Source organism: Malus sylvestris, chromosome 10 (assembly GCF_916048215.2).
Source record: "Malus sylvestris chromosome 10, drMalSylv7.2, whole genome shotgun sequence".
NCBI classification, from domain to species: Eukaryota; Viridiplantae; Streptophyta; class Magnoliopsida; order Rosales; family Rosaceae; genus Malus; species Malus sylvestris.
In genome coordinates, this window is record NC_062269.1 from 7,519,932 (window position 1) to 7,541,746 (window position 21,815).

A 21,815-nucleotide genomic window follows, 5' to 3' on the forward strand; every position below is an offset into this window, starting at 1 on the left:
ATGCTACTGTCTTTAGAATTATTATTATTTTCAATCCCATTCAATTTCCTGCAGACCACTCACTCAAACTTTCTTATAACATTATGTTGATTGTTAGGATTACGACTGATCTTGCCAGCATACCTTCCGAACATGAGTAGGACATTGTGTTTTATTTTAGTTTCAATACGTTTTCAGTTTGTGCAGTTATTAAGAGATGTAGCTGTTGGGTATTGTGATTCTTCATTTCTGCTCATACATTTTTCTTGATTAATTGGAAAGACAAGTCCATGTGATTTTCCATGAGAAAATGACTATCACTTGGCTCCGCGACAGTCCTTCACCAATTGTATTTTTTTCCGTAAATGATGTCCTTGAAAAATGGGAAATCATAGCCCTGTGAACATTTAAATGCTTGAGCAGCTGGGTCACTTCAATCCGCATTCAATTGCCTCCAGACCACTCTCTCCAACTTGTACAGATTATTTTGTAGACCTCACATTTTATATGCTAAAACTGTTGAAATAGCACCACGGGAAAAATTCTTGTCTCAAGCATGTCTCTGATTTTTTATAGGCCTTCAATTAAGAGAGGTAGGACATTGGGTTGCTTTCGTTCAGTCATTGACTCGTGAAATGTTGTTGATAACCTGTAGACAAGTCCATGTGATTTTCTATGAGCAAACTCTCTCTCTCACTTGGGTCCATCCCAGTGCTTCATCACCAATCATTTTAGGTAACTGATGGCTTGCAGCATACCGCTTTGGCTATATATGCATACATCATCCACGGTTCATAAGCAAACCAACACAAGTCTTCTACTCCCAAGCATATCTTATCAAAGCTCTTTCTGTACCGAAATTCATTTGAACTCTTTATAGTTCCTTTTTACAGAGAAATTTTAAAACCATGGGTTTCCGATTGCCTGGTGTTTTACTTGCCAAGAAAAGTCAAGTTTCTTCAAAGTCATTGGATGTTCCAAAAGGCTATCTTGCCATCTACGTTGGGGAGAGCCAGAAGAAGCGGTTTATTATTCCGGTGTCCTACTTGAACCAACCTTCATTCCAAGATCTGTTAAGTCTATCTGAAGATGAATTTGGATATGATCATCCAATGGGTGGTATCACAATCCCCTGCAGTGAAGACACCTTCCTTGGTCTCACCTCAGCTTTGGTGTATAAGTAGAGGCTAGCTACATATACGTCGACACCATTTTGACACCAACAGCTGTAAAAGCGCTTGGCAATTTCAATTGCTTTCTGGCTCACTTGAAGGAGGTTCAATTAATTGAGCTTTCTGGCTCACTTGAAGGAGGTTCAATTAATTGATCATCCAATGAATCATCATGATGGAAGAGGACATCAACGTCAAACCGCTTATGAGCTGAGAGGAAAATGGCCAGCCTAGCTGACATAAACTCACTGACACAAATTTTCAAGAATAGTTATTGTCAACAGAATGTACATAGTTGTCCTGAATAGTTATGAATGGAATATTGTACGGATAAAATTTTTGTTGGATGTATGTCAACAATCTGTGATAATTTATATATGCTAATAAATAATAAATGCAATAGGAATTAACAGAATATAAACTAGAATACGAATTATAAAAACAAACAACTTGAAGATCGAGCTTGCGTACCGCAATGTCCTTGAAACAGAAATTTTGTCCCTACTCTGTGCTTGTAGTTCTACGGACGTCTGCTTCACCAGGATTCAACGATCAAGTTTAAATTCCAGCACCGGAAAATTTAACTTCTGGCGAATTTAGTGTGGTTCTCTCAGTAAGAAGGTTTAGGACTGTAGAAGATGAAGTTGATTATTTTCTGTCTACTAAATCCCAAGGCCCATCTTTTGATAATTAATTATATATTAATTATATATTATTTATAATTAATTCCTAATTAATTAATGCACCCCAAAGCCCAGCCCCAAGGGTGAGCCCAATTTTAGTCTCCAGGCCTATTACTCCAATCACTTTCTATAAAGGACAAAGTCTTATAAAGTGATAAAATCTTTTGGGAATGGCCAATGTGGGACAATGAAATGTCTACTCAAACTATTTAAATTTCCAACAATACCCCACATTTGAGTTGAAATTTCATTTAAACTCCAACAATCACCCCACATTTGAATGCAAATGTAAATGCAAATGGATGACTAGACTGCCTAAAACTGAGAGAGAATAGGCATGATATGCATCGGGTGAAGTATCTTTTGGACTTGAACTTACCCTAGTGAAAACATATCGGGTTTACTTGGTGACGCAGTGGATGTAGAAGATCTTGAACTGTTCACTGCAGTAGTAAACCAAGACAATATGCTACACACATATCATGTCTGCCACACGTCAATTCATTCGGTTGTGTTCATTTCGGCCCTGAACAGATCCCGGATTTCGTAGGAGCTTTAGAGAATTTAGCCATGTCAATTCTCATAAATGTGGCCCTATTTACTCCTATATATGTGACATTAATTAAGAATAGTCTGTCATATTCCTCTTGATAACAAGATATTAATGTCATTAAATGTATAAAACATAACCCCTCAAACGTCAACAGACAACACACATTTTATCATAAGAATGGGTTTGTGTGTTCAACTTTTGAATCAAACTCAACCAGTTTGCCTATTGAACCTAGACCATGGGATCTCCAATCAGCTAGGTTAGGTTTCCGCCGAGTTTGATTCATTGAATTGGCTTGAGACCCATTCCCCTCGATGTAAATAATATTTGCTCTCTTGGTAGGCCTTTTGTCAAAGGATCAGCTATATTTTCCTTTGACTTCACATAATCAATGGATATTATTCCATTGGAGAGCAACTTCTTAAGAGTATTATGTCGACGCCTGATGTGACGTAACTTCCCGTTGTATACATGACTTTTGGCCCTTGATTGTGCGGCCATACTATCACAATGTATACATATAGCCGTTACCGGCTTTGACCACATTGGAATATCCTCCAGAAAATTTTTGAGCCACTCGACTTCTTCTCCAGTTAAGTTTAAAGCTATAAACTCGGACTCCATGGTGGACCGAGCTATAAAGACGCCTGATGTGACGTAACTTCCCGTTGTATACATGACTTTTGGCCCTTGATTGTGCGGCCATACTATCACAATGTATACATATAGCCGTTACCGGCTTTGACCACATTGGAATATCCTCCAGAAAATTTTTGAGCCACTCGGCTTCTTCTCCAGTCAAGTCTAAAGCTATAAACTCGGACTCCATGGTGGACCGAGCTATAAATTTTTGTTTAGAGGATTTCCATGATATTGCTGCACCTCCCAAGGTAAAAACATATCCATTTGTCGACTTGGATTCTGTAGTGTCAGAAATCCAATTGGCATCACTGAAGCCTCCCAAGGCCCATCTTTTGATAATTAATTATATATTAATTATATATTATTTATAATTAATTACTAATTAATTAATACACCCCAAAGCCCAGCCCCAAGGGTGGGCCCAATTTTAGTCTCCAGGCCTATTATTCCAATCACTTTCCATAAAGGACAAAGCCTTATAAAGTGATAAAATCTTTTGGGAATGGCCAATGTGGGACAATGAAATGTCTACTCAAACTATTTAAATTTCCAACAATTTTAAATATAACAAGCATTGGATGCACCCAGAATAGCACTAATCCCTGCTGAAATTACCATGAAAATACCAATGTGTGTATTCAATATGCTCCAAATTAAATAGCACTAGTCCATGCTTAAATTCTCACAAAAATATCAATGCGAACATTTTAATGCATTCTATCTCATAGAAATTTTGGTTTGGTTGACATTAGAAACCTATTCAGGCAAATCCCCAAAGACATGCGCCAAAGTTTTTAACCATGCTAGGCTCTAAGATATACAAATCTTGATATGATTATATTACTTACTAGCCTGGTCAAAACGTTTCAACTATACAGATATTAGCAAAGCAAAGATATAGTCTCAAGCAGGTTCTTTACTGCAAGAGATCAGCCTAGCTACTTAATTTTTTCCCGTCTCAAGAACTACAACTCTTACCTTCCCCAAATTTGATCTGATTACTCGAATAAATGGTACCTGTACATACGAATGTTCCAACTTGATTTTGTGTGTTGACAGTGGAATCTGTACGCATTAAAAGATTTATCTTTATGGGAGCTATAGGTCTTTGGCTAGCTAATTCAGTACTCACTTGTGTTAAATCTCTCATGGACAGTGGAATCACATGACAGGGAAAATATGTGGAGCCTCAATCACTACCAAGGCTTCTGAAGAATTGGAAGACAGAGCCATGTGAACTTTGAAATGCTAATATCTATTGCCACTCAATTGCCTGGAGAATACCCACACGGCCCCTCACGCCAAGTAGTAGAGATTTTTCCCCGACACATCCATCGTTTTATCCTTTTGGGTATGGAAACTTGTTGCTATGATATGGTTGTTCAACCACAAATCAATTTGTATTGGGCCCACATATTGTTGTGATTGGCTCATATTTTGAGCTGGCAACAATGAAGTGACCTATGTTTGCTTTTAGTGGAAATATCACATGGTGTGGGCTGCATGAAAGTTGAAGACAAGTGCTGCAAAGTAAAAGCAAAAGTGGGTTCGCCTTTTGACTTTGGGAGCAATTCAAGAAATGTGATGATGGCTTGGCCTTTATTTAATGCAAGGAAATGTTTGCATGAGGTGGGCTTGCCAAGGGAGAAGGTTTGCATCAGAAAAGCATCCAAGGTGGAGAGAGCATTATTCTCTCCCATGGGAAAGGTTGAACATGGGTTGAGAGAAAATCAAGAGAGCTAGAGTGAAAGGTATTCTAGTGAAAGAACTCTTGGAGTAGAGTGAGGCTCATGGGAAAATTCTATGAGTGGGTGTGCAAGGGATTCGGGATTGGGTTATACTAATTTAACTCATGTGTACTTGTACTGTTATTCTTATAGTGAAGAGCAATATCTCTCCGGGGACGTAGACAGGATTTTTGCCAAACCTCGTAAATTTCTCGGTGTCTTTATTTCTTGTACTTTATTCTGTTCAACTGAGTGTGATTTGGTGAGGTTGTAATCTGAATCTCGTTTCTGCACTAACGAACGGGCCAAGGCACAACAATTGGTATCAGAGCATCGTTGGGCGTTTGGTTCGTTTGAGGTCCAGATTTGTTGTTCACCATGGAATTTTCAGTTAAGCAGTTTAATGGGATAGGCGGTTTTACTCTTGGTAAAGGAGAGTAATGGAAGCCTGAAGAAATGGAAGTTGTGTTCAAGGATGTTTAGATCAACTGCGAAAGTTGATGCTGAGGAAGAAGACAAATGCCTCTTTCTTCTTACCTCACTTTCAGATTCGTACGAGAACCTTGTGAAACTTTACTGCATGGAAAGATACAGTAAGTTTAGAGCAGGTGCAAGCTTCTTTGGTATGGAATGATACACAAAAATGACCATGGATGATGGTGGGCACGAGACTGCTTAAGCTATTCAAGGTTGGAATCGTGGAAGAAAATTGGAAAGAGGATCTAAGAGAGACAACAGGTTCAAATCTGGTTCCGGAGGCAAGGGTCTACAGTGCTACGGTGCAAGGCCGGGTTGTAGCAAGTTTGTGGCATAAGGCTTCGAGTATGCCCTCTAGGTACTAGAAGCAACACTTCTCCTGGTGATGTATAGTCTCAAGTGTTGTAGGGGTTTTGCAGCAGGTGGAGCTATGAGATTCACAGGTGATGAGATGGTCCTGAGGTAGGAGGAAGTGTGGGAATTTTGTCTGGCTCGATGGGTTGTTGCTGGAAATGGGCGCGCTGTTGAGTTTCCAGGTTGCAGACAATGAAGAGGAGGAAAACCTGTTGAAGGAGATGAGGGTGTGTCGAGATCCTGTCTGAAGCTAAATGGTGATTTTTAGCTTGCAGCAGCTGCACATGCATTGGTAGTGACTGAATCAGAATAGCACCAAAGAGCTTGATTCAGGGTGTGTATGCTGGTACGTAAGGCTAATGGGCTTTGGTGATGGGTGCAAGAACTTTTGCACTGTATATTCGCCAAGGTGGAGATTGTTGTGATTGGCCTATATTTTGAGCTGGCAACAATGAAGTGACCTGTGTTTTCTTTCGGTGGAAATATCACATGGTGTGGGCTGCAAGAAAGTTGCAGACAAGTGCTGCAAAGTAAAAGCAAAAATGGGTTTGCCTTTTGACTTTGGGAGCATTGCAAGAAATGTGATGATGGCTTAGCCTTTATTTAACGCAAGGAAATGTTTGCATTAGGTGGGCTTGCCGAGGGAAAAGGTTTGCATCAGAAAAACATCCAAGGTGGAGAGAGCATTAGGCTCTCCCATGGGAAAGGTTGAACATGGGTTGAGAGAAAATCAAGAGAGCTAGAGTGAAAGGTATTCTAGTGAAAGAACTCTTGGGTTATAGTGAGGCTCTTGGGAAAATTCTATGAGTGGGTGTGCAAGGGATTCAGAATTAAGTTATGTTGATTTAACAAATGTGTACTTGTACTGTTATTCTCATAGTGAAGAGCAATATCCCTCCGGGGACGTAGGCAGGATTTTTGCCGAACCTCGTAAATTTCTCGGTGTCTTTATTTCTTGTACTTTATTCTGTTCAACTGAGTGTGATTTGGTGAGGTTGTAATCTGAATCTCGTTTCTGCACTAACGAACGGGCCAAGGCACAACAATTGGTATCAGAGCATCGTTGGGCGTTTGGTTCGTTTGAGGTCCAGATTTGTTGTTCACCATGGAATTTTCAGTTAAGCAGTTTAATGGGATAGGCGGTTTTACTCTTGGTAAATGAGAGTAATGGAAACCTGAAGAAATGGAAGCCGAGTTCAGGGATGTTTAGATCAACTGCGAAAGTTGATGTTAAGGAAGAAGACAAAGGCCTCTTTCTTCTTACCTCACTTTCAGATTAGTTTGAGAACCTTGTGATACTTTACTCCATGGAAAGATACAGTAAGTTTGGAGCAGGTGCAAGCTTCTTTGGTTAGAATGATACATAAAGGAGACCATAGATGATGGTGGGCACGAGACTGCTTAAGTTATTCAAGGTTGGAATCGTGGAAGAAAATTGGAAAGATGATCTGAGAGAGACAACAAGTTCAGATCCGGTTATGGAGGCAAGGGTCCACAGTGCTACAATGTAAGGCCGGGTTGTAACAAGTTTGTGGCATAAGGCTTCGAGTATGCCTTCTAGGTACTTGAAGCAACACTTCTCCTAGTGATGTATTGTCTCAAGTGTTGCAGGGGTTTTGCAACAGGTGGAGCTACGGGATTCACAGGTGATGAGATGGTCCTGAGGTAGGAGGAAGTGTGAGAATTTTGTCTGGCTCAATGGGTTGTTGCTGGAAACGGGCGACTGACAAATTTCCAGGTTGCAGACAATGAAGAAGAAGAAAACCTGTTGGAGGGTGTGTCGAGATCCTATCTGAAGCTAAATGGTGATTTTTAGCTTGCAGCAGCTGCACATGCATTGGCAGTGACTGAATCAGAACAGAACCAAAGAGGTTGATTCAGGGTGTGTATGCTGGTACGTAAGGCCAATGGGCTTTGGTGATGGGTGCAAGGACTTTTGCACTGTATATTCGCCAAGGTTGAAATTGTTGTGATTGGCTCATATTTTGAGCTAGCAACAATGAAGTGACCTGTGTTTGCTTTTGGTGGAAATATCACATGGTGTGGGCAACATGAAAGTTGCAGACATGTGCTGAAAAGTAAAAGCAAAAGTGGGTTTGCCATTTGACTGTGGGAGCATTGCAAGAAATGTGTACTTGTACTGTTATTCTCATAGTGAAGAGCAATATCTCTCGAACGTAGGCAGGATTTTTGCCGAACCTCGTAAATTTCTTGGTGTCTTTATTTCTTGTATTTTATCCTGTTCAACTGAGTTTGATTTGGTGAGGTTGTAATTTAAATCTCGTTTCCGCACTGACGAACAAGCCAAGGCACAACACATATACAGTATGTTGAACTAGCAACCTGCTAAAAAATGCTTGTTTTCAGCATGTCCCTGATTTTATAGTTATGTATCTATTCTTCCAAAAGGATTCAATTATGCAAATTTTAATCTGATCGGATGGCATCGGTGCTTATAACTTGGAGACAAGTTCATGTGATTTTCCATGAGCTAATCTCTCTCATGGTACCATCGTGGTGCCTCAATGATCACCAATTAGTCGTTTCAGATAATAGATGGTTTATGGCATATATCCATTTATCTATATATTTTATGGTCAGGCTCAAAAGAAAATGTCAAAGCCTTCTCTCATTTTAAGAAGTCAGCTGAAATTTTGCCTTGTTGCTTAATCTTTTCAATAAGAAATTTTAAACTACGGGTATATGGTTTTTGGGCACTGTTCATGCTAAGAAATTCCAAGTTTCTTCAAAGGCCTTGGATATTCCTACTGAGAACTATAACGTATTATTACTTTTTATTCTGCTGGTTATCTTATATATCTTATGTTTGGGTTCTAGTGAACTCTTATGTATTTCTTCTTATGTCTTTCTATCACTCGTCAATTCTGGGTGTATCTCAAGATCGGGGCATGATGCCTCAACCATGATAGATCGAACATAAAAGGAGAGATTTGTTATCCTAGGACTTTATATGCTGCACTATTGATTTAGTACTTTGTATCCATACAATCTTTGCCAAGTAATAACCTCCATATAGTAAGGCTTAGCTAAGTTGGCTAGCTAATGTAGTGAGCTCCTAAACTCTTCGGTATAATTAGGAATGAAACCGTGTAATTATAAATTGTAAATCCCGATGTAAGATTTTCAACATTAACATGGTATAGCACAATTCTAAATATTGTAAAATGGAGCTGTTATTTTCACAGCAAATATTATTTCCCTTACAAAAATGCAGTGATCATTTACTAAAAAATTACTGCAACTTTTATGTACATCATTCAAAGATACAGTTTGTTGATGCATAAAATCAGCGAGGACTTTGGTACAACAGAAAGTGTTAAGTTTGTGACCTTCGCTAGATTGCTCCGGTCACTAGTGTGGATAAGTATTTAAATGGATAAAGACAGGGAAGCAAACGCAAGATGTACGTGGTTCACCCAGATTGGATGTACGTGGTTCACCCAGATTGGCTACGTCCACAGAGTAGAGAAGTTCTCATTAATTATGAAGGGTTTACACAAGTACACAGGTTCAAGCTCTCCTTTTGTGAGTACTAGTGAATGATTTAGTACAAATGAGGAAATATTGTGAGAGAATGATCTCTATTTATAGAAGAGAGTTTCTAGTTTCATTTTGACATTGACACGTGTCATGTTGTGATTGGCTTGTGATGTTGACACGTGTCGCTCTGTGATTGGCCTCTTGGTTGGAGGGAAACTCTTCTGGATCATTAACGGTATAACGTTGACTGGTGCTCAGTAGTTTCGGGATTGGTCAAGTATGGTACAAACAGTGCTCCTCTAAGTTTCTGAGTGAGGGAAGCTCCTCGGTTGGGGACTTGCAAGATCCAAGCCATTGAGTAATCACGAAACTTCTAAGTATCGAAATGTGGCATCATTTTCACTTGCCTTATCTGTCTCATATGTAGATGTGACATCTTCTCTGGAAGCACTTTTCCTCCATCCAGGGGTGGTATCTTTAACTGATAAAGATGGACAAGGTAATGTATCAATTTCACTTGAAGCTTACTTATAGTTTCAGGCTTGGTCAAGTGCGATACAAACCCTATAGTAGGAGTCCCCCAAGTCGCCGAGCTAGGAGATTGGCCGAATAAGGTAACAGACAAGGTAAGCAATCAGACTTCCAAGCATGCAACCTGGATTGGAGGTTTGACTTCGGCTTCCGGTTGATTGTCCTCATTCTCCTTGTGTCGTAAACAGCAACAAGGATAAGGAGAAGCAAATGGAGAAGAGATGATATGAGATACTTTTGCTTTTGAAGAAGTAACTTTCCACAAGCTTATTCTTGAATTGGGTTGGAGGGTTTTCTGGTTTCTTCCAGAGTATAAGGCCGACTCAAGAATTTGAGGGTCAAAACAAGTCCATCAAATTTAGAGTACGTTCGACCCTGATTATGGGATACTTTTGCTGTTGACAAAGTAATGGATGTATCGGCTTGTGTTCTGTTACGCTTGTCTCCACATGCTTCCTTGTATCCTTTTCACTTACCCTATATGTTCCTCAGGCAGATGTGGCATATTCTCTAGAAGCATAAGATGTTAAAGATGAGTACTCGAGAGCAATGTCAGGTAAGTAATCAGGCAAGGGGTTCCAGGCAGTCAGTTCCTGACAGGAAGCTTGATTCCAAGTGCTGACTGATTGCTCTATTTCTCCTTGTCTTGCAGGTAAGAACAAGGCCAAAGGAAAAGATAGGGAAAAAGCATGATATGGGATACTCTTGCTTTTGACCCTGATGATATGAGATACTCTTACTCTGGTGTGGCTGGTTTGCATAGGTATTATTAGGGGGAAGAAAGCTGAGTATTTCGAAAGACTTCGTTGGGAGTGCCCTCTCAGATATGAGGAAGGGTTGAGCATTTTTGCAGGTCTACATGTCCGTAGAGGATGGAGGTCGACATATATAGGAGTCTCCCTAACAACAAGTAGTAATGTTATTCCTTTACCCTTATTGGTCGTAGCAATGTAGTGGGAGCTGCAAGCTTCACGTGTTTTAACTTGGTCAGAGCACTTTGAAAAAGTGGTATGTGGTATCTGGAAAGTTAATGTTGCGTGTGAAGATTGTAGACAAGCTTTATCCAAGGAAATCTGGCTCTTGAAGTTCGGAGAGCTGCGCCTCTTCGGTTTTCGAACAAGCAATCTTGTCGGGGATCTGGCTCTCGAGATTCAGAGAATCGTGCCTCTTCGATTTTTGAGAAAGCAATCTTGTTGAGAGTTTGACTCTTGAGATTCGGAGAGCAGTGTCTCTTCGATTTTTTAGAAAGTAATCCTGTTGGGAGTCTGGCTCTCGAGATTCGGAGGGCCGTGCCTCTTCGATTTTTGAGCATGTAATTCTGTTGGGAGTCTAGCTCTCGAGATTCGGAAAGCGGTGCCTCTTCAATTTTTGAGAAAGCAATCTTGTAGAGAATCTGACTCTTAAGATTCGGAGAGCAGTGTCTCTTCGATTTTTGAGAAAGTAATCCTGTTGAGAGTCTGACTCTTGAGATTTGGAGGGTAGTGCCTTTTCAATTTTTGAGCAAGCAATCTTGTTGGGACTGTTTTCTCGAATGTGAGTAAAGGTTGGCCATTTTTGCCAATCTGCCTTGCCACGAAGCACGGAGGTTGACACACATTGGGACTTTTTAGTTATCAAGCAGTGGTGCTATTCCTTTACCCTTGTGGGTAACAGTAGGGTAGCTGGACCTTCAAAATTTATGTGTCTAAACTTTGTCAGATATCTTTGGCAAAGTTATCTTTTGTACCCGATGAGCTGATGTTGTGTGTGGAAAGTGGTGCCTCTTCGGAATCTGGAGAGTGGTGCATTTTCGATTTTTGAACCAACGGCCCTGTTGCCCTCTCTTTTGTAAGGGCACCAATTGTGTACAAAAAGCACATTCAAAGAGTTATTGTTTGTAGGAATTTTCCCCTTACTTCAGATATTTATTGCACCTTATTTCTCCTTCATCATTTTTTAGAATTTCTGGCTTATCCGATTGTCGTTTTGACTTGAACTTTGGTGAAGAGGCAGCCATGCCTTCTCAAGACAACATATGGCACCCATCCTTCTTATCCCCCACTGGTCCTCTTACCGTTGGGGACTCTATGATGAAGAATGATATGACCGCTACGGTGGTGGCCAGGAACCTTCTCACTCCCAAAGATAACAGACTACTTTCTAAACGGTCTAATGAGTTGGCTGTTAAGGATTCTCTGGCTCTCAATGTTCAATGTGCAGGTTCTGTGTCTAATATGGCTCAACGCTTATTTGCTCGAACTCGCCAAGTTGAATCATTGGCGGCTGAAGTGATAAGTCTCAAACATGAGATCAGAAGGCTCAAGCATAAGAATAAATAGTTGCACAGGCTTGCACATGACTATGCTACAAACATGAAGAGGAATCTCGACCAACTGCAGGAATCTGATGGTCAGATTTTACTTGATCATCAAAGGTTTATGGGTTTGTTCCAAAGGCATTTATTGCCTTCGTCTTTTGGGGCTGTACCGCGTAATGAAGCTCCAAATGATCAACCTTCGTTGCCTTCTCCTTCTGGGGTTCTTGTTGGAAGTATGCCCACAAAGCCACTCATTTGATGTAATAGCTTTTGGAATACTTATTGTATTAAACTATTATATGTTTAATAAAGGGCAAAGCTTATTGTTAATCACTATTTATTATATCATGTGTTTAAGCAATAAGGGAATCCAAGGAAAGTATTTAATCTGAGAGAAGTAATCTAAGTTAGATTAACGAGACCTTTCTCTTATGTTCATTTCTAAAATGTTCCTAGCCATAGGATTGCCAATTGGGTATTGACAATCCGCTAAGGTTAGTATGTGTTATGTCAACTCAAGCATGAGTATAACTAGTCTCAAGTCATTTAGTGTTGGACACTAAGACAAACACATAGGTGCTCGAAAGAGTAATCTAGTACACTGAACAACGATCAAAAGAAAGTTCGAACATACATGTCATGTAAGAACTCGTTAGTTGCAATATACAAAGTAGTCCTTTGACCTGAGGCATCATAGATGTCTAATGGTTAGGTCCTTCATCTTTGATCATGTCAAAGGCATTCCATCGAGAGTGTCCACGGTATTGTTGGGGTCAAGCTATCTAGTCATGTAGGTATATGAATGCACAATAAGGGATCTCTAACCTTCCATGATGGAAGGAGAATACTCTAAGATATGATTCGGGAGTCTTTGGCCAAAGCATATGAATATGACTTAGGAAGTATGTTCCAAATCATATTCAATTGAGTCATATAGAGAAGTATTACATTGGATAGTAGACATGAAACAAACTATCACTCAAATAATGTGATTAAGAGTATTGTATTAGAGAATGACCGTATTGCATTGTAATTGTAATTGGATAGGTTCTCCAACCAATTCTATTTAGCTTGGGTAGCCATGACATGCTACTAGGTGTCACTCATGGTTTGTGGAAGCCCTGAAGATTAGCAAACACTAATCTTAATCAAAGGGAGAATTGAAATGAAGTTTCAATTCACAATCGATTGTTAAGAGTAACAATCGCCCACTACCTCGCTAATTGGAACCTAATGGATCGTACAACGAGTAAGGATGAAAGTGAAGAAATATAAAGGAAATGGATAAGCAATTAAATGGTTTAATTAAAAATGGTCAAGGTTAATTAATTAGTGAATTAATTATACGAAAGGTTCGTATTGGGCTTTTAAGTTAGTTTTGGGGTTTGAGGTCCAAAAGGGTTTGGTCCACTAGGTTCATTATGTTTAAGTTGTATGACAACTAAAACAAATATAGGCAAATAGCCCAATCACTTAAGATGGCCGGCCATAGTGAGGGAAGTGGGAAGTTTTGCTTAATTGCAAGTTTGCCACTCACCTAAGAAAAGAGATATAAAAGCATCTTTATAGCTTTTACCTCATTAGGGTTTTCTTGAGACAAAGATGAGAAACACTTTCTCTCTTTTTCTCTAAAAGAGGCCAGCCACTTAGGGAAGAGATAGCTAGCAATCTTTTATTCTCTAAGTCATCCATTTCATCTTCACACCTCATCCTTGGTGTGGAGATTTAGAGACACCAAATCTTTGGTGTTCTTGGAGATCCTTTCCTCACATCCTCAAGGAGCAAATGAGCATCAAAAGGAAGAAAATCACAAGGAAGATCCAAGGAGCTAGGAGGTGACTTGAAGGCTCTCCACTTGGGTGAATCCCTTGTATAAACAAGGATGAGCTTCAAGGGTAATGAATCTCTAAATCCTTCCTTCTCTTTAATGTTGTTGAAGAGTCTCTTGGTTCACCATTCACTGGGCTTTGAAAGTCATGGGTTTTAGAATTGTTTTTTAATGCATGCCTACTTTTATGTGTTATTAGTTTGCATGTGTGTTCAAATATTCTCACATGTTCATAGCTAGGACAAAATTTTTCCTTCAAGTGGTATCAGAGCCTAGGTCTAGTTTATGGTGAATCCTTTTGGGTGTTGTGTTTTTCATGGTTTGTGATTTAAATGTTGTAAATGTTACAAGCTTTGTTCTTGCTTTTGAATATAATTTTGCTTGAAAATTTAGCATCTCAAATGTTGTAGATGTAGTTCATTTAAGCATGAATATTGGAACTAAAATTTGGTGCCATGTATGTGGGGAGATTCGGCCAAATCCAAGGGGTGGATTTTTTTGTTCATGTTTGTCTTGTTAAAAGAATTTTAAAGTGACTTTTGGAATCCATAAGTACCCTAGGATGTTAACCCTCTTCTGTGTAGTGAAAATTTGAGTTTTATTGAGTGAAAACATCTATGGAGCTCTTATGAGTTTTCATGTGTGTTCTTCAATGTTCTTGATGTTCTTACCAAGAGCAAAAAGTTTTGGTGTTTTGATTCAATATGTTTGTTGCTTTGAATAAAGTTTTTGTTTATTATTGATTGGTGATGGATGATTTATGCCTCTATTGTTTGACAAAACATTTTTCTTACAACTCATCCCAATCAACTTTTCCTCACCTACCTATCCACTTGCACAAAACACTTTCAAATTTTGAATTTTTCACCAAAACCTTTCCCCCCCCTCCTTTTTCACTACCAAAACCGGCCACCCTATTAAGTAGGGTATTTTTGGGCCTTTTAAGCAATTACATAAAGTTTTGATACTTTTGTGTATTTGTATTTTGGCCAAAAAATTTACGTTTTTACGTAAAGGTCCAAAATCACTAAAGGACAAATTGTTTTGCTCTTTTAATGAAGTTTTTGCTATTGTTGAAATTTTTGGGTTCTAGTTGTAATTACATGAAGTTGTGGACTCTTGTGTTTTTACAAAGTGACACCAAAAGTTTGTGTTTTAACATTGTGGCCCAATAGTTGTGGTCATTATTTTTTAGCCCAAAAGATGATGAGAACAAAATAGTTTTGTCTCTTTAATGAAAATTGGATTTTCATTTCATTTAGTTCCATTTAAATCAATTCTATGAATCTGAAAACCAATTGTTTAAGTTGCTTTCTTAGTTAATATCATTGATTAAGAAAAGGGTGATTATGAACCAAGGGCCTCGATAATTGAGTTATGTGATTGGCCGCTTTACATTATGAATGCTTGAGTTAAGTAGTTTAGATTTGAATGTAATTTGATTAGTTCAAATTTGTTGTAAATGGACATAAGTCCATCAAATGTGTTGTAAAAGGGCATAAGCCCTTCGGTCTTCTAAGAGGTCTAATTAAAGGGTGGCCTTGTTTGCTTGAAGGATTAGCGCTGCATCAACATCATCCGCTGACACCACTAAATGTGGACTTACGGTGCTCATACACTTAATTTAGCATCAGTCTTATTGAAGGTCAAACATTTCTCTCATTCTTCTGTTTTGTATGGTGACTCTCATACATCTCCTACATCAAGTATCAATAAAAAGTTGGAGTTGCAATTGGATATATGGAGGAGAATTATACTCGTAACTGTAAAAAAGTATTACTGCTTAACATATAAGCATTTTTTTAAAGGAAAACTAATGAAAATGGCTTGAAAACTTTAAGTTTTAATGATAGGGATAAAATAAAAGGTAAAGTGAATAGTACCAGGATTGACTTTTTAGTGTAAAAATGTGGTTTTTCGTTAAAGTGAACAGTACCGGGTGCTTTTCGTTAAAGTTCCCTTCTTTTAACTGTCAAAAAGGATCCTAATGGGACACTCATCACAAGAGAATCTGAAGATATAAATCCAAGATTGTAGGTTACGTCTTTTTTTCCTTCTCTATTTTATGAAAGAAAAATCCAACGTTTCATCACTCGACCAAGAAATGTTTTGTTGGTCATTAACAGCAGACGACAAGCAGCAGCAGCAACACACCTGGTCATATAATTTAAAGGGATGCTTTCTATATTGTAATGTAATAAGCTATGAATATTGCTACAGTCTCCATTTAGGCATTTACCTAATCTGATTCAAGGGGAACAGTATGTGTCTCCCTCCTCAATCGAAAAAAAATGTACAAAATCTGGAAATTTTTTGGTTTACAAAATTGTAACAATCACACAGTTCGTGTAATTGCTCTCCACAATCCACTACCCAATCATACTGCACTCAAGCGAGATATGAGATCAAGGAATGCATCTTGTCCGCAGGGAATTGTTAGACCACCCATTGGATGATTAAACCCAAATTCTTCTTCAGCTTCACTTAGCAAGTGTTGAAATGCAGGCTGGCAGAGGAAAGATATGGGAACCACAAATCGGTGCTTCTCACTCTCACCAACATAAACTGCAAAATAACCTTTAGGGACATCTGCTAAATTATATGAAGCTCCTTGACTTGAATTTGAAAAAGACCGTCGAAAAAGTTTCTTAGCAGGAATTACAGCAGGCAGACGGAACCCCATTGTTGTAAGTCTTTGGAGGAAAGACTAGCAATAAAGTTTATAAGAACTTGAAGAGGATCTCAATGAACTTGTAATTGCAAAACAAGAAAGCTGTATACTTGAGAACTTGAAGATTTAATTTGGTGGTCATCATCCCATTCATATGGTATATATAGATGAAAAGTATTGTGTAACATCTTCCACTAGAGAAAAAATATATGGTAAAGACAATGACAATCTGGATGGGGTATAGAAGGGAATAAGAGTTCATCAGGGATCACATGGTTCTGTCTTCAAATTAATCAAGCATTTAGCCAAAATATGTGGAGCCTCCATCACTACCAAGGTTTGTCATGAATTGGAAGGCAGAGCCATGTGATTAAATGCTGATATCTATAGCCACTCAATTGCCTGGAGAACGCCCACACAGCCTTTCACGCCGACTATTAGAGATTTATTTTTATTTTTTTTTCTTTTTCCCGACACATCCATTGTTTCAGTTTGGATATGGAAACTTGTTGCTATGATATAGTACTTCAACAACAAATCAATTTGTATTGGGTCCACATATATAATATGTTGAACTAGCAACCTGCAAGAAAATGCCTGTTTTCTGCATGTTTCTGATTTTATACTAGTCATGTATCTATTCTTCCACATTTATAGTATGGCATCGGTCGTTTTAACTTTGAGACAAGCTCATATGATTTTCCATGAACTAATCTCTCTCATGGTACCATCATGGTCCCTCAATGATCACCACTCAGAGAAAAGTATATGAATTTGAAGACAGGTATGTGAACTTGCAAATGCTTCTGTCTTTAGAATTATTATTTTTTTCAATCCCATTCAATTTCCTGCAGACCATTCACTCAAACTTTCTTATAACATTATGTTGATTGTTAGGATTACGACTGATCTTGCCAGCATACCTTCCGAACATGAGTAGGACATTGTGTTTTATTTTAGTTTCAATACGTTTTCAGTTTGTGCAGTTATTAAGAGATGTAGCTGTTGGGTATTGTGATTCTTCATTTCTGCTCATACATTTTTCTTGATTAATTGGAAAGACAAGTCCATGTGATTTTCCATGAGAAAATGACTATCACTTGGCTCCGCGACAGTCCTTCACCAATTGTATTTTTTTCCGTAAATGATGTCCTTGAAAAATGGGAAATCATAGCCCTGTGAACATTTAAATGCTTGAGCAGCTGGGTCACTTCAATCCGCATTCAATTGCCTCCAGACCACTCTCTCCAACTTGTACAGATTATTTTGTAGACCTCACATTTTATATGCTAAAACTGTTGAAATAGCACCACGGGAAAAATTCTTGTCTCAAGCATGTCTCTGATTTTTTATAGGCCTTCAATTAAGAGAGGTAGGACATTGGGTTGCTTTCGTTCAGTCATTGACTCGTGAAATGTTGTTGATAACCTGTAGACAAGTCCATGTGATTTTCTATGAGCAAACTCTCTCTCTCACTTGGGTCCATCCCAGTGCTTCATCACCAATCATTTTAGGTAACTGATGGCTTGCAGCATACCGCTTTGGCTATATATGCATACATCATCCACGGTTCATAAGCAAACCAACACAAGTCTTCTACTCCCAAGCATATCTTATCAAAGCTCTTTCTGTACCGAAATTCATTTGAACTCTTTATAGTTCCTTTTTACAGAGAAATTTTAAAACCATGGGTTTCCGATTGCCTGGTGTTTTACTTGCCAAGAAAAGTCAAGTTTCTTCAAAGTCATTGGATGTTCCAAAAGGCTATCTTGCCATCTACGTTGGGGAGAGCCAGAAGAAGCGGTTTATTATTCCGGTGTCCTACTTGAACCAACCTTCATTCCAAGATCTGTTAAGTCTATCTGAAGATGAATTTGGATATGATCATCCAATGGGTGGTATCACAATCCCCTGCAGTGAAGACACCTTCCTTGGTCTCACCTCAGCTTTGGTGTATAAGTAGAGGCTAGCTACATATACGTCGACACCATTTTGACACCAACAGCTGTAAAAGCGCTTGGCAATTTCAATTGCTTTCTGGCTCACTTGAAGGAGGTTCAATTAATTGAGCTTTCTGGCTCACTTGAAGGAGGTTCAATTAATTGATCATCCAATGAATCATCATGATGGAAGACGACATCAACGTCAAACCGCTTATGAGCTGAGAGGAAAATGGCCAGCCTAGCTGACATAAACTCACTGACACAAATTTTCAAGAATAGTTATTGTCAACAGAATGTACATAGTTGTCCTGAATAGTTATGAATGGAATATTGTACGGATAAAATTTTAAATATAACAAGCATTGGATGCACCCAGAATAGCACTAATCCCTGCTGAAATTACCATGAAAATACCAATGTGTGTATTCAATATGCTCCAAATTAAATAGCACTAGTCCATTCTTAAATTCTCACAAAAATATCAATGCGAACATTTTAATGCATTCTATCTCATAGAAATTTTGGTTTGGTTGACATTAGAAACCTATTCAGGCAAATCCCCAAAGACATGCGCCAAAGTTTTTAACCATGCTAGGCTCTAAGATATCCAAATCTTGATATGATTATATTACTTACTAGCCTGGTCAAAAAGTTTCAACTATACAGATATTAGCAAAGCAAAGATATAGTCTCAAGCAGGTTCTTTACTGCAAGAGATCAGCCTAGCTACTTAATTTTTTCCCGTCTTAAGAACTACAACTCTTACCTTCCCCAAATTTGATCGGATTACTCGAATAAATGGTACCTGTACATACGAATGTTCCAACTTGATTTTGTGTGTTGACAGTGGAATCTGTACGCATTAAAAGATTTATCTTTATGGGAGCTATAGGTCTTTGGCTAGCGAATTCAGTACTCACTTGTGTTAAATCTCTCATGGACAGTGAATCACATGATTGGTGATTAATCCAAAAGAACTAGGGACCGAAGCCGTTTGGAAGCTCCTGAGTTAATGTCCATCTTATTAAAGAAGCACCATGTCCACTCTCAGCAGTTGTATAGAAGTAACTAAAACTGACTGACAATATATCCCACCTTTAAGATAATCCCCTAGCTAATTAGATCACAGACAGGCTTATTGAAGGTTCAACGTTTCTTTCATTCTTCTGTTTTCTATGATGACTCTTATACTTCTAGATCAAGTATTAATAGAAAGTTGGAGTCGTAATTGGATATATGGAGAACAATATAACTCATACAGAAAATTTCATAGTGGAGTTGTTTAAATGAAAAATTCGCATTTTACTCTACCAAATGACATACTAGTCATGCAGAGAAAACTAAGGTTATTGGCCAAACTGTTGAGGGGACTACTACTTAACATATTAGTATTCTCATAAATATATATAAAAATAGAAAGTAAAATAAAAAAGGATCCTAATGGGAAACTCAATCACGAAAGAATCTGACAAATTTAATCCAAAATTGTACAGGTCACGTTTTTTTACTTCCCTTTTTTATGACAGAACAAAATTAGTCCTTAAGGTTAAATCAGACGGTTCATCCGCGACCAAGAAATGTTTTGTTGGTCATTAACAGAAGACAACACCTAGCAGCACCAACACACCTGGTCATATAATTTAAAGGGATGCTTTCTATATTGTAATGTAATAAGCTATGAATATTTCTCCATTTAGGCATTTACATAATCTGATTCCAGGGGAACAATATTTCTCCCTCCTAGATCGAAAAAAAAATGCACAAAATCTGGAAATTGTTTGATTTACAAAATTGTAACAATCACACAGTTCATGTAATTGCTGTCCACAATCCACCACTCTATCATACTGCACTTAAGCGAGATACGAGATCAAGGAAAGCATCTTGTCTGCAGGGAATTGTTAGACCGCCCATTGGATGATCAAATCCAAATTCTTCTTCAGCTTTACTTAGCAAGTGTTGGAATGCAGGCTAGCAGAGGAAAGATATGGGAACCACAAATCGGTGCTTCTCACTCTCACCAACATAAACTGAAAAATAACCTTTAGGGACGTCCGCTAAATTATACGAAGCTCCTTGACTTGAATTTGAAAAAGACCTTCGAAAAAGTTTCTTAGCAGGAATTACAGAAGGCAGACGGAACCCCATTGTAGTAAATCTTTGGAGGAAAGACTAGCAATAAAGTTTATAAAAACTTGAAGATCTCAAGGAACTAGCAACTGCAAAACAAGAAAGCTATATGCTTGAGAACTTGAAGATTTAATTTGGTGGTCTTGATCCAATTTATATGGTATATATTGATGAAAAGTCATGTTGATTAATATCTTCGGCTAAAGAAAAAATATATGGTAAAGTCAATGACAACTCGATGGGGTATAGAAGGGAACAAAAGCTCATTAGGGATCACATGCATGGTTCTGTCTTCAAATTAATCAAGCATTTAGGGAAAATATGTGGAGCCTCAAGCACTACCAAGGCTTCTGAAGAATTGGAAGACAGAGCCATGTGAACTTTGAAATGCTAGTATCTATTGCCACTCAATTGCCTGGAGAATACCCACGCGGCCCTTCACGCCAACTACTAGAGATTTTTCCCCGACACATCCATTGTTTTATCAGTTTGGGTATGGAAACTTATTGCTATGATATAGTTGTTCAACCACAAATCAATTTGTATTGGGTCCACGTATATAGTATGTTGAACTAGCAACCTGCCAGAAAATGCCTGTTTTCAGCATGTCCCTGATTTTATAGTTATGTATCTATTCTTCCAAATGGATTCAATTATGCAAATTTTAATCTGATCTGATGGCATCGGTGGTTATAACTTGGAGACAAGTTCATGTGATTTTCCATGAGCTAATCTCTCTCATGGTACCATCGTGGGGCCTCAATGATCACCAATCAATCGTTTCAGATAATAGATGGTTTATGGCATATATCCATTTATCTATATATTTTATGGTCAGGCTCAGAAGAAAATGTCCAAGCCTTCTCTCATTTTTAGAAGTCAACTGAAATTTTCCATTGTTGCTTAATCTTCTCAATAAGAAATTTTAAACTACGTTTTTCTGGTTGCCGGGCACTGTTCATGCTTAGAAATTCCAAGTTTCTTCAAAGGCCTTGGATATTCCTAATGAGAACTATAACGTATTATTACTTTTAATTCAGCTGGTTATCTTTTATATCTTATGTTTGGGTTCTAGTGAACTCTCATGTATTTGTTCCTACGTCTTTCTATCACTCGTCAATTTTGGGTGTATCTCAGGATCGGAGCGTGATGCCTCAACCATGATAGATCAAACATAAAAGGAGAGATTTGTTAGCCTACGATTTTATGTGTCCATACAATCTCTGCTAAGCAATAACCTCCATATAGTAAGGCTTAGCTAAGTTGGCTAGCTAATGTAGTGAGCTCCTAAACTCTTCGGTATAATTAAGAATGAAACCGTGTAATTA

The 21,815-nt window shown here is 38.4% G+C and overlaps 3 protein-coding genes and 1 long non-coding RNA gene across 6 annotated transcripts in view; 2 read left to right on the top strand and 2 right to left on the bottom strand.

The window, feature by feature from the left end:
* Nucleotides 1-767: 767 nt before the first annotated feature.
* Nucleotides 768-21,815, top strand: part of LOC126584928 (auxin-induced protein 15A-like) — a 61,004-nt gene continuing 39,956 nt past the window's right edge. For both annotated transcript variants that reach the window (XM_050249301.1, XM_050249302.1), the window contains exons 1-2: nucleotides 768-1,255; nucleotides 1,293-1,458. In XM_050249301.1, the coding sequence (XP_050105258.1) occupies nucleotides 888-1,163 (276 nt within the window). In that variant the 5' untranslated portion in view covers nucleotides 768-887 and the 3' untranslated portion in view covers nucleotides 1,164-1,255; nucleotides 1,293-1,458. The remainder of the gene's footprint in view (nucleotides 1,256-1,292; nucleotides 1,459-21,815) is intronic.
* Nucleotides 15,907-16,565, bottom strand: LOC126584919 (auxin-responsive protein SAUR21-like). The gene has a single exon (XM_050249291.1). The coding sequence runs from the start codon at nucleotides 16,424-16,426 to the stop codon at nucleotides 16,121-16,123; it is 306 nt and encodes a 101-aa protein (XP_050105248.1). The 5' UTR covers nucleotides 16,427-16,565; the 3' UTR covers nucleotides 15,907-16,120.
* Nucleotides 17,982-21,815, top strand: part of LOC126584927 (auxin-induced protein 15A-like) — a 43,790-nt gene continuing 39,956 nt past the window's right edge. The window contains exons 1-2 of the mRNA XM_050249300.1: nucleotides 17,982-18,469; nucleotides 18,507-18,672. Of these exons, the coding sequence (XP_050105257.1) occupies nucleotides 18,102-18,377 (276 nt within the window). The 5' untranslated portion in view covers nucleotides 17,982-18,101 and the 3' untranslated portion in view covers nucleotides 18,378-18,469; nucleotides 18,507-18,672. The remainder of the gene's footprint in view (nucleotides 18,470-18,506; nucleotides 18,673-21,815) is intronic.
* The window catches only part of LOC126584933 (uncharacterized), a 70,471-nt gene continuing 68,486 nt past the window's right edge, over nucleotides 19,831-21,815 (bottom strand). For both annotated transcript variants that reach the window (XR_007610192.1, XR_007610191.1), the window contains exon 2: nucleotides 19,831-19,966. This is a non-coding gene — a long non-coding RNA (uncharacterized LOC126584933). The remainder of the gene's footprint in view (nucleotides 19,967-21,815) is intronic.

Bases quoted from the DNA above. Each gene is read 5' to 3' on its own strand.
- LOC126584919 (XM_050249291.1), bottom strand. From the start codon at position 16,426: ATGGGGTTCCGTCTGCCTGCTGTAATTCCTGCTAAGAAACTTTTTCGA.